The sequence below is a fragment of the Larimichthys crocea genome, chromosome XII, assembly GCF_000972845.2.
Source record: "Larimichthys crocea isolate SSNF chromosome XII, L_crocea_2.0, whole genome shotgun sequence".
Taxonomy (NCBI): domain Eukaryota; kingdom Metazoa; phylum Chordata; class Actinopteri; family Sciaenidae; genus Larimichthys; species Larimichthys crocea.
In genome coordinates, this window is record NC_040022.1 from 19394414 (window position 1) to 19407611 (window position 13198).

At 42.1% G+C, this 13198-nt stretch overlaps 1 protein-coding gene across 1 annotated transcript; it reads left to right on the forward strand.

The window, feature by feature from the left end:
• The first annotated feature begins 522 nt into the window (after nt 1-522).
• On the forward strand, nt 523-10090 carry LOC104927420 (angiopoietin-related protein 1). Its single transcript, XM_010741497.3, has 5 exons — nt 523-1223; nt 4663-5501; nt 6906-7099; nt 8205-8475; nt 8898-10090. The coding sequence occupies exons 2-5, from the start codon at nt 4700-4702 to the stop codon at nt 9083-9085; spliced, it is 1455 nt and encodes a 484-aa protein (XP_010739799.2). The 5' UTR covers nt 523-1223; nt 4663-4699; the 3' UTR covers nt 9086-10090.
• Nucleotides 10091-13198: the final 3108 nt, after the last annotated feature.

A 13198-nucleotide genomic window follows, 5' to 3' on the forward strand; every position in this document is an offset into this window, starting at 1 on the left:
CCTGACCCCCAGGTTGGGAAACACTGCAGATACAGATAAAGATTTTCCAGGCAGACTGGTTCAATTAGCACAAAATGTGTCTTTTCTGTGTGTGTGTTTCTTCCAACAACAGCAACATATGTTCCTCTATATATAATTTATTTAAATTGGACAGCTTCTATTATATACAACCGACCACCTAGGAGGAACACATCATTCAATAGCACATGTTCTCATACATACGTACCAGTCACACACACATAGACACACACACTACATTATGAATGTCCTGCCTCAATTGCACATAAGCAAATCTGTACTCCCACATGCTGAACTATTTCTCCCCATGCCGAGAATCCCCCATGCATCAAAGCCTTTGCTTCCTCCTCAGACCAAAACATCTAGCTGAGGGGCGTTCTTTTTGTCTGAAAAGCCCTCTGCATATTGTCCTTATAACCAAATAAACACAGCTGCCAATAGCTCTTGGACTGCCGCAAGGGACACACAAACATCCCATATACGGAGCAAACACAAGAGGAAACATCCAAAACAGCTCTTCCATTTGATACACTAAAGCTACTGGAACGCCAAACTCAATCAGTCATTAGATTAGAGCTGATAGGAAACAGCTTTGTGAGGAAGAATTAGTAGAATAAGATAAATAGTTGTGTGAATGAAGCTGACAGATAAGTGTGAGAAAGAAAGAAAATTAGTTTATGTGCATGTCATCAACTTCTGCAAGACAAATGGTGTGTGGGAGACGATATAACCTTGTAAACAAGACCTTATGAGAGTTAAATGATGACAGCTAGATTGATTTTAAGCGTGAGAGTCTTCACCACTGTTGCTGACTCTCAGCCAGCCTGATTCACGGCTTAGTTTTTCATCTGTGGTGAAACCTTATATTAGGAGGAGTCTGTCTTTTCTTCCCAAACTTTACACGGCATCAGAGGATGAAGGCAGGGCCAAACCTTCCCTCTGCTCAAACTACAGGGAAAAATCACACCACCAGCCTCCCTCTTTCTGTGTATGGACCACCCTCTACTGTTCTCCTACTGGATGGTGTTTGCTTGTGCCACAGCTGTATGCAGGCCTGCATTCTCAATGAGAGCAAAGACAGAGGGAGACTGAGAGTAAGAGGGGGAGAATGGAGAGCATGAACCTGCAGAGGAAACACAACTGAGACACCAAGCTGGGTCTTACCTGAACACCTCCTGGACTGCTGACTCAACTCACTGACACAGGTAAGATTTAATTTTTTTCATCAGGTTGTTTGAATTAATGACATTTATATGTTTATATGCTTTGGGGAAGTATTGAAATTGCTGGATCATTGTAGAGTCTATTAAAAAGTAATATAGAACAATAAAGTTAGCTTGAGGTCCTCTAGAAAACCATGACTCCTTAAAAGAATTGTGAAATTACTGTAAGCTGCTGAACTTAAAGTAACCACTGGAACATTTTCAGTCAGTTCAGTTTTGTAATTTTTCAATTGTACATCTGGTAAACCTCATGATCATATTCACTGTGTACAAAGATGCATGCATCATGTTGTCCCCTCAGCAGACAGAGCTAAACAGTGGCACCATCAGAACAACTTGTGGGCTAATTGGCACAGTCCTTAAAATCTTCTGGCCCGGGGCAAAAAACCACAATAAAGTTAGGCTGGAAAAAACTGCACTTTTTGACTTGCAACACATTTATGCTGTATTTTGGAATAAAGTTGGAGAGAAAGTAGTGTATGTGGTATTCCCAGGGGTAAGCTTTCTGAGAGTTTTAATGTAAAAAAATAATCTTTTAATTGGGGAGCTTAGAAGAAGACAGTTAGAGCTCAGTGGCACCACTTAAAGTCAGTAGGCCGATTGGCAGTGCCCTCGTGTTGCTCTGGGCTGGGAAAAACCAGCTACCGCAGAGTTTGACCTGTCTGGTTGCAAAGGACTGCATTAATATAAATGAGGTGGCTGGATCTGGTCAAGTCTGGCGCTGAGGGAAGACAGCAGAAAATACCTGTTTAATAAGTCAACAAAAAAACATGGCTGCTGCGGCTGACTTGATAAAGACCAGCAGGGCGTGAGCGACAGAGTGAAACCTGGTGGTAATGACTGCCGATGAGATTCACAGCCCTGGCTGAGGAGCCTCTTTGTAAACACTGTCACTCCTGTCAGGCTATGGCCTGTGCGATTCATATTGTGGGGTTGGAGACATGCAGACGGGCCAATTGCTGAGGCCAAGCTATTGAAGGGGATGACCTGTGATTACGGAAAGACAGGAAAAAGTCCTCTCCGGGTAATAATAACTGACTGACAGTGCCAAGGTGTTTTCTGAGCTCTGACACATGGCCCGTTTTCCAATAAGTGTTTTTTTCCTTTGCCTTCAGATGGTTTATAATCTGTGACAAAACAAACTGCAGCTTGTTCCTTCCTAACTTTTAAGCTAGTTATTAAAAATTAATGCTGGCACAGACGATGTCTTTCATTCAATAAGTCATTGTGCCTTGTGAAAACACAAAAATTTGGTGTAATATTTTTCCCATGAGACAAGCGTGTATTTTTCCTTCAACAATGATAAAAGCGTACTATTCTGCTACCGCAGCAGTTTCAGTTTAGGTAATGCTCTGGGATCTCTCCCATTAACTGTGGTTAGGACTCTTCAGTGCAACTAAACATCAAGACCAAGACCACAGAAATGATTCAAAGCCCCTGCTGTCTCTGTCTTGGACTCATTTAATCCTACTTCTTTGGCATCTGTTAAAACCCTCCTCAGATTTGTTTTGATGAGCTCTGCTATGAAGTGGGTCATATTGTGTGCCTGTCAGAAGTGTTAGATGAAGGTTACTTAACCTCCTGGGCCATATCCACCAGACTGCCTTCTGGTTGCATTTGGCCTGACTGCAAAAAATCAGCCTGAAGTTGGCTCACCGTTGACTCCATTTCTAGATCCAAGCCTTGCTATTGAATATGGAAGGAGGGAGCTTTCACTTAGCATGCATTTCTGAACGCCACCCACCCTTGCTCCATTCGTTGTGCTGTCAAAACCAATAAGCTCAAAACGCAAGCTTCCCTTCCAAAAATAGACTCTAAAAAACATTACTCATAAATCAGGGATTCCTGCTCCCCCTGCTGCTCCTCAAACACATCAATTTCTTTTATTCCCCACTAAATTCAAATGTATCTACTTGAACAATCCAGGAAGAAATGGCAGGCATTGAAACAGTGAGGTCCAACAACAACCACCTGCTAACTTGATTTTGTTCATTTCAGATATACACCTTATGAATCCAGTAAAGATGGTTTCTATCAAATATTTTCATTTTTAACATACTGATTCTCCACATGAGCCAGTAGCAGGTACCTCTCCTATAGCCCAGGAGAGGTTCGTGGAGGTCTGAGCCAAGAGATCTACAGAAATATGAAAAACAGATCCCAGCACTTGCACACACCCAGACACCTGATATAGATGTGGTAAGAGCCATAATGAAAGAGAACCCATGAGGGAATGTATTGAAAATATGAGTTATGATAACAGATTTGTGGTGGGTGGGTGGCACTGCTCTTACTCCACCACAAGTGGTCCAGAGGTCTGCTGTACTTGATGTCTGAAACCAGCTGTGCCTTCGTCAGAGTCTCTAGTCATTTTACATTTTAAGGCTGACTTACTTCATAATTAAGCAAGGCTCTTGTGCTGAGTTTTGACTGGAAGCTCACTCCTGTGTCGTGCCAACAGATGCTCCTTGACTGTGTAAGATTTGCAGACACTGCAGTTATATTAAGTTATATTGGATTATGTAGGGTTAGAGGAGGAAAGAAAACATCTGGTAGCAAATTTGAACAAGAAGTACAGCATGAGTGGTAACAAAAAGGTAATTGCTTTATAAATATTTCGATTAAATTAAAGAATAAGTCTGAAAAAAAAAAACACATCCAACATTGGATTCATCAAGAATTGTCTGTGTAAACAAAATTTAATATTGCATTATCTTCTGTGCCAAACAGTAGAAACCCAACAATGAGCTACTGTTATCACTGGGTAACATCTTCCTTTGTTCTGATGTAGTTTATTTTTAGTCAGTTCCATTCCAGGACTCTCAGTACTTATAATCCATCAAATGAATGTTGATCTGTGGTTTCTCCTTGAGTAACTCTAGCTAAAAACTACAATGTCCCGGTGTTATTACATATACATAGTTTAGCATATTTGCACACTAACATTTGCTAAGTGAAGTACAGCTGTGGCTAAATATTATTAGTTGTGGAAGCAACCGAAATAATGGACAAATGATGACCAGATGAAAAGTCAGCAGATCACCAAAGTGATCATAATTCATTCTGAGGGGGAAAATTAACCTATGTACCAAATTTAATGGCAATCCATCCAACAGTCCACTCTGGACCAAAGTGATGAAGTGCTTACCATCGGCCAGAGGATGTCAGAGGCACTGACATTTATGCTGCTAGCATGGCTAAAAATGAAGCTGTACATCCATGAGTGATCTTAAAGACTTCTAGCTTCAGTAAAAACCAATGACCTTTGGACTGTGTGCCAAAGACTGGGTATGGAAAAAGACACACTAATACATTGTTGGTTTTGGTATATTTATGGGATTTATTGACAAGAAGTGTGATATACTGTAGACTAACACCAATCTTTCCTTAAATGGTCTGCACTTGCTTCTTTTTTTTATAGATCTTTAGCTTGTTTGGTGATAAAGAGAAGCGCAACCATGGGACCTGGAGCATGGAGCCTATTTATTCTCTTTGGTTTGTCCTTCTGGAGCAACAGCCAAGCCCTCACCAAGCACCCCATCCTCTCCCGGATGCGAAGGGCTCCAGAGGCCAACGGAGAAGGCAAGAAGTGCTCCTACACCTTCCTGGTCCCTGAGCAAAAGATCACAGGACCCATCTGTGCCTCCCGCGGTTATTCAACCGACAAAGACAGAGTGACACGCTTGGATGTGGCTGCAGTGCGTGATCTCCTGTCAAAACAGCGTCGGGAGATGGAGACTTTGAAGTTGGTGGTGGATGTGGACGGCAACTTGGTGAATGAGATGAAGCTGTTGAGGAAAGAGAGCAGGAACATGAATTCCAGAGTGACCCAGCTCTACATGCAGCTGCTGCACGAGATCATCAGGAAGAGGGACAACTCACTGGAGCTGGCGCAGCTGGAGACACGCATTCTAAATGCCACCAGTGAGTCACTGCGTCTGGCCTCCAGGTACAGGGAACTAGAGGCTAAATACTCAGCCTTGTCTGCAGTAGTAAACAACCAGTCAGTGTTGATTGGGGCACTGGAAGAGCGCTGCATGCAGGTCTACAGCCGGAGGCATGAGCAGTCACCCATGGGACCACCACTTGTGCAGGTAGTGCCTGAGAACATTCCTGTTCATGTGCCACGTTTCACCAATGAGATCCAGACAGACAACACCAGAGGGATTGCCCGAGAGAGGGGCTCTCGCTCTGGGCCATCACCCACAAGCAGCACCCTGGAAGTTCAGAAACCTCCACAGAGAAACTTCAGTGCTGAAGGTGAGTGAGAGAATGAATTCCTCCCCTCCATCCATCCATCCATCCATCCATCCATCCATCCATCCATCCATTTTCATTCATGTATTCATAGATTCAGTCACAAACATCCAAAAAGTCATGGTAAAATTTATAGCACAGTCATGACTTTGCAGGCCAACTATAACAAAATAATAATCACGACTTTGAATACAGCTGCAGGTGGGTCTGTGGCCTCATTTTCAAAGGTTAAAGTTTTGCAAATTCAGCTGGAGCTCTGCTCCCCGCTCGACAGAAAGAACACAAACCAGGATGGAAATAAAAATGTTGTAACGTCTCAATGGAGACAGGGGACTTAAAGTAAAGCAAAGAAAGACCTAACCAGTGCGATTTTCCTCATCAACAGAAATTCCTGACACATTTAGATTGTCCTCGCCCAAGAAAAATAAAGTGTGTAGGATTTCAACGCAGCTGTGTATGAAAATGATCCTTTACAAGACGGTTCCATTGCATGTGAGATGTAGACAAAACCCAGGCCGGCATGACAGGCTTCTGCAAACCACAAAGTAGAGGCACTTCTGGTATACTTCATGAAGTGAATGAACTATAGCTTTACATTATTATTATTATTCTTATTATTATTATATATTAGTCATGAAAAGGTTACGCACCTGTTAAATTAAGTGCTACATATGTTATTAATTAATCTTCTCATAAGAAAATTGAATTATGTTGAAAAAAGGCAGACGTTAGTCACTATACAAAGGGGTAAATAGGATATCTATTATGTTTTTTTGCCCTCAAATAAAGGCATGCTATTTCTTATTAAAGTGACTTAATTTGCCACATTCTACTCTGCTGTTCTGGGAGGACATAGTAAACAGGTCTGTAGACCTAGAAAAATGTGTTTTGTATTACTCTGTCTACTTTTGTGATTTTGTTCTTGTTTACGGGTTTTTCCTACTTATTTTACCCTCTGTCAGACAGTGACTTCAATGTTTTCTTGTCGTGTAAACTAGTGGCACTCATGCTGTTTTCTCAGTGCTCTGGCACCAAAAGTAGCTGTAACTGCCCAGCAACGCCAATAAAGAGTGACAACATGCTTGGTCAAAATGAAGTCAATAGTTAAGAAATTTGAATGCCAGAACATATGTGCAATTTTCAAAAAAAGAAAACATTTATATTACAAACAAACAATTAAAACAGTAAACCCCAAACAGCAGTGACTACACCCTGGTTAGGCTAGCTGAAGGACAGTCACAGCTAGCTAAACCTAAAGCTAATTTACAGACTATTTCTGTTTCCTGTGATTGAAAAATCAATAGTGATGCTAGCAGTGCCTTTTGGGTATGTGGAGTGACAGTAATCCTGAAAAACATTAATGTTTTACAACAGTCTATATGTTACACACTTTGTTCTGTCCTTCAGGCTCATTCAGAGACTGTCTCGCGGCGCAGGAAGCTGGCCATAGCACCAGCGGCATGTACCTGATCAGACCAGATGAAGCAGAAAGGCCAGTGCAAGCCTGGTGTGAACAGGATATAGACAACGGGGGCTGGACCGTTATCCAGAGCAGGAGAGACGGATCCGTTAACTTCTTCAGGAACTGGGATAACTACAAGGTGATGACAGTGACACTTCCCCTGCCCCATCTGTCTTAGTTTTCTCTCTCCTCTCCTGGGCCAGCCAGAATATTTGGCTCATCTTGAGACAACAGGGGTGCCGTTATTTGACCCATCTAGAGGAACCATCTGGGGTCTTGGGACTACTTCCTAGGCCAGAATCCTTGTGTTTTCACTTACTGTAAAATATAACGCCCTGTCAGCAGCACTATTTATCCAAGGTCATTTGGTTTGAGATTCCCATTATGAAACATTAGATGGCCATAGCCACTAGGAAGGTATGTTCCACAGCTCAATCTGCAGCCGTTTCTTTCCAAAACCGCTACTACTGTGGTGCCTTCCTGGATGGATGGCTGGTTGGCCTACTACACCACACCATATAGACCCTCTCATCAAAGCTCTGTGAGAAGAGATGGGGTATATCGCTGCTGGCAGCCTGGTGAGAACCAGTGTTCCATTCAGTGCCGCCAGGTTTATGCATGTGTAACTGGAAGCTAAATTGCTCTCTTCAACATTGATTTGCCTCTGCACTCTCCCACAAAGCCACCACATGTACACACACACAGCACCAGAGAGGAGGCCACGGACTGAAACCCTACATCATTCATCATCTGCTGGCTCACCCAGCTAATCCACAATCACAAACCTCAACCTCCTCTACCAAGTGAAGTGTTCTGGAGGCACATGGCCAGACTTAGATTACTTGCGGTTATTCAACATAAGCGCCCAGGCTCGTCTCGCCATTAGCTGTGATCCAGAAGATCTGTGGGGTTTGAGCGATGGACCAGCATTGAGAAGATGGATGCTTATTTTCCTGGATAAACTCTACAACATGTCGTTCTTAGGAATTTCAAAGACTCTCGCCACAGTGTTGTTTTTTTCTTCTTTTGAAGTTTGTCTTAACTACAGGACCATGACCAAAACGTCATCAAAAAGATGATTCTCATTTGTTCTGTTAAAATCCTGCAGCCTCATCCACCAGGAGGTTTTAGGTTCCTAAACATTTCTCATGTTTCTAAACTCCGCAGGCAACCACATTAAAAACAATGTGCAATATTTTCTGTAATCTTTCTGTAACGTCCCTTGTAATCTTCCTTTGACTCAGAGCGGCTTCGGTAACATAGACGGGGAATACTGGCTTGGTCTGGAAGGCATCTACAACCTGGGGAGGCAGGGTGACTATAAGCTGTTGGTGGAACTGGAAGACTGGATGGCCAAGAAGGTCTACGCTCAGTACAGCAGCTTTCATCTAGAGCCTGAGAGCGAGGGTTACCGCCTGCGGTTGGGAACCTACCAGGGCAATGCCGGGGACTCCCTCAGCAGTCACAACGGCAAACAGTTCACTACTCTGGATCGAGACAAGGATGCCTTCTCAGGTAGATGAACAAGGAGTCTCTTTGTGCTCTTGTAGCATGTAGTCTTCTTTGAAGTGCATGATGACAGTTTACTTCAAGCCACTCTTGGAGGTTCTACCTGAAGGTTTTCACACCCTGTAGCTAAACAAAGTTCTATTTTATTGCTTAAAATTTAGACACTATCATAAAAATACTACATGTACATTTTGGTTTTCATAAACACTTGCTTCTAATAAAAAATATAGCTAGCGAGTAGCTCTTTGTTAGCAATCATGATGGCGTTTCTGGCATTCCTCCTTATAGATTAAAAAAAAAGGCCACAACATCACATAAATTGAGGCAATGACGATATAATTTTCTTGAAAAACCCTGTCAATATGTGTTAGTTCATTGATGTTTATTGAAGACAACATTCAATGTGTTTCCTGTTTCCCCATCTACAGGTAACTGTGCCCATTTCCATAAAGGTGGCTGGTGGTACAACGCGTGCGGCCAAACCAATCTTAACGGTGTCTGGTACACCGGAGGCGTCTACCGCAGCAAATTCCAAGATGGGATCTTCTGGGCCGACTATGGTGGAGGCTTCTACTCGATGAAGTCGGTCCGTATGCTGATCAGGCCCATAGACTGAGAAGATACTGTAAACCAGGCTGGTCCAGGGGCAGCTATGGAGGCCAGAGCAAACTTGAACCTCATTTTAAATTGTGACTGTCATCAAAAACTGGTTGAACTAAACCAATGGAGATTACCAACCATCAATAGTGACTTGAACTGCCTCTTGTAACAGAAATGGACTCTGCGTGAACATTGTTGTCTTTATATCATAATAGAAGCACACATAGAGGGATTTAGGGGGACGTGACTATTTATAATAAGCCAAATGCTCCTTTAACCACCAAATACTTACGATGGTCAAGGGAAATTAAGAGTCACTGCCACACCTTTGCACCTAAATAATGCCAGCTGTCTATCTGAAGCCACAGTGTTTTGCTCATTACTAGGTCACCCTGTGGAGTGAGTCACCACATCCCAAGAGAACTTCATTGGTATTGATTTCATTCATAAGCTTTAACATCACAGCATCTAAATGCAGCCCTTCCTACCTCGCCAAGATAAACGTATGGGGGAAATGCATGGGATTTACCTTGTACTGTAAGTGCTGGGAGCTGGGAAATACATTTCGTTAAGACCTATATAGCTTTATTTAGACTCTGTATCCACTTCCAGCTCTGAAAAAAATAACACCTTAAGGATATGGAGAAAGGAAGGTGGTTTAAATCCATGTTTTATGTACATTTGATTACACAATAACAGTACTGACTTTATTATTTCTCCCTACACTTAAAATGTCCTTTATACTGTATGTTAAACTACTTTGTCCAAGTGCAGATGACCAGAAACGATAATTTATGTGTACAATTAACTTATCATAACAGTGAAAAGGGCCAGGTGTCCTGAGGGAACAGTAAATGATCCTACAGAAAATAGTACTAATTTCCTCTGCTGTGTATATGACAATCATTCTCTAAGTGTGCTTGCACGTATGGAAATTGCTGTTATATGTTTTTCTCATTTGGCTGTTGATTAAATTTCAGTATGACTCTGGGAAAAACAAGCATTGTTGGAAGGAAAAAAAGAAGAAGATGGAATTACGTTTTGTTTTGAGTGGTTTTCGAGCACGCAAAATATCCCAACCGAGCATGTTGAGGGTTATATGGTACAGACAACGAGAAACACATTTCTAAAACCCAGACAGGATGGAGAAAGAAAAAGAGAGGAGGGAGGGAAGGGGATGAACTAAGATGGAATCGGTCCAAATTTCCAACCCCCCTTCTTCCTGTTAAATACAGCGAAATTTACATTCTTTCCACACAAAAGTGCTTGAACTGTATGTTTTCTTAAAAATATCTTTCATTGACAAAGTCATGGGTGCCTGCACTCTGTAATCACCGGTATGGAAGCAAAGAAGAATCTTTTTGAGGAAACAATCCCAGAGGACAGGGGAGCAGGGGGTTGGTTGAAGTGGTGGATCTGCTTTGAACAACAGTGCTGCATCCAACAGCCTTTGGTGTATGAGCCCAAAATAGACTCTCATATTATGCTTGTTTTTTCTTATGGACCACAATGACCCTCACACCCATCTCTTTAACAAACTTTTATAAAGTAACAAAACACAAAGCTGGGATAACAGGTCAAATCCAGCTGTATATGGAAACATATTTATTAACATGTAAAAAAACAGTCCAATAAAAACAGCACTGTAATGTTAAAATTAAACAGCAATAAAACCAATGAGTCACAACGCTTGGCAGAACAACATTACGCAACTAACAGTCAATAAATGGAGAACATTTAGGGTCAAGAGACATTCAGTCCATTCAGATTGAAAGCAACTCCATGGGCCATTCTGATTTATACTGTTACTAAAGTCGTAATTAATACATGACTTGTTAGTTTTTAGTGCTTGTTAACATTACATGCAGATTCCAAACTTATCTTGCGGCTGTGAGTCATGAAGACGAAATGCTGTTGTTTGATTTAAATCGTCTTTCTTGAAGGGGGTGCCAAAGAACATTCTCAACTGAAATTATTAAGAACAGTTGCGCAATAACAGTTCTCCAGAATGTTCATGTTTTGTGCTGCCGTGAAAGGGTCACGGGGAGACAGACAGAGACGTTTCAAGTGGTAGCGCCTTTCTGAGGATGACTGAGTAAGGGCGAATCATCAATCAAAGTCTACATGACTCTTTTTCACTGTCTATACTCTCTGTTCAACAAAATACAATGAACACCTTCATACCTTAAATTCGTCAAATTATCAAACTGTTTCCTGAGAGTAGTGCTTTCATTATCAGAGTTTATGTCTACATGTATGTAGAGTTTTTTGGAGTTATCTATACTCATACACCTACACTAGGATTGGAGATCAATTGTAAAATCAAGAGCTAATGTGTTATTTTGTGATCTTTAGAGGCAATAATGGATGTAAGCTGGAGTCTGCCGAGCTGTTTCCCTGTTTTAGACTTGTTAATGTGAGCTAACCACCTGGCGGCTGTAGTATTCTATTTAGAGTACAGACATAAGAGTGGTACTTATGTCACTCTTGGCAAGAAAGCAAATAAGCACATTTCCATAATAATATAATTGTATGTTTACGTGAATAGATAACTGTGTAATCATCATCCCACACAAGTCCTTTTTGCAGAGCTGATAAGGTCAAATGCAGGCTTAGACATCATCTTCCAGTTTTATTGAACAGTTAGCTATTTTAGCACACTTGTTCTTTAAATCCAACACTGCTTTATGACGAGGCAATCTTCCTGTCACAAGTCTGCCTCTCAAACATCGAGCACAACCACCCCCCACAGGCTGCCAGTGTGGGATGCTCTGTCACCACAGGAGCTACTCAACCCAAGCCTCCCAATAACTCTGCCCACCACACACTGAAGGCTCACATTTTATACAGCCTCATGGGAGTATGGAAATGCATGATTACCCCACAAAAACCAATCCCCTGCGCAGTCAGATGTTGGAACAGAGAAGGTGACATCCTTGGCACTGGTGAGGGGACCACACTCAGGGCTTTACCACCTCGAATACCTGGCCAACAGAGTGGGGATGGCCGGGCACTGCTGCAGTGTGGTCTTCTGAGAACTGCTGCAGGTTTCAGAGGTGAAAGCCCTCTTTGTCGCTATGTGAAGCTTCGCTGCCTATGATTTCAGCACCAAAGTGGCACCAGGCTCGGAAGATTTTTGGAAGAAACTGGCTCTGCTGCTGTTTGCTGAAAGACATCTGCTGTTGGGGAATGTACGTGAGAGTGACTCATTAGTCCTCAAATACTCAGTTAGTGTCAACCAGCAAATCAACAGACAGGATGTGGAGCTGTTTTCTTTAAAAATAAACACTGTGACTAAATTTTGCCCTAGCTGGGACAGTTAAACAACTCCACAAAACGTCCGTTCCTAAAGTGCCCTTGTGATTTAAGGCTTAACAGACACTTGTTTGAGATAGATCATCATTTGGAGGGATCTGGAAAGGCTCACTGAGCTGCAGACAGCTGCAGTTTCCAGTCTTCCTTATTAGTCTAAAACATACAGTAGAACGATATTTCTCGTGGAGCACGCAGACGAGTCCTGAGATTGTGAAAATAAGATTTATTTCAATGAATGGAGTTTTTTGACAGAGAGAAGTCAATCTAGGCGTGATTGCAACCCAGAGATAACAAACAAAGGAACATTTTATCCACGAAAAGTGTGCTCCTAGGGTTTCAGCTGCCTACTAACAGATATGCAGTCTGTTAAAGACATCTATTAGTGACCAAAAATTCAGATGGTTTTCATTGTTCGTGTGGTTGGCATGAAAAGCTTGTTTATTCTAGAGTCAAACCTTAAAACCCCTTTATCTAATGGATCTCCTTTGTAAAGAAGTATGACTTCAGAACACTGTGGAGTCAGCATTACTCACCGAACTGGAGGACACACTAATAGTCCACAGTATGACTGTCTACAGTATGTAATCTGGATATACGATTTCACTTATTGTGATGAATGGTGTGAGTCATGGAGGTCTGTTTAAGGCTTCATGACCGCCTGGGGAGACTGAGCCAAAGGAGCGATCGCCCTGACTACTCAACTGTTTTTACACCATAGTTAAAACAGTGAAAAAGAAAAGGGCCTCCCAGCCTAAACCTGCTGAAGAGAGCCACGGAGCCACAAAGGACAACAGAGGGAACCACAGAAATGTTT

Excerpts from the sequence above, each read along its gene's own strand:
- LOC104927420 (XM_010741497.3), top strand. The coding sequence starts at position 4,700 with ATGGGACCTGGAGCATGGAGCCTATTTATTCTCTTTGGTTTGTCCTTC. Across the intron at positions 5,502-6,905 it reads GAGAAACTTCAGTGCTGAAG|GCTCATTCAGAGACTGTCTC; the intron begins GTGAGTGAGAGA and ends TCTGTCCTTCAG. Across the intron at positions 8,476-8,897 it reads AGACAAGGATGCCTTCTCAG|GTAACTGTGCCCATTTCCAT; the intron begins GTAGATGAACAA and ends CCCCATCTACAG.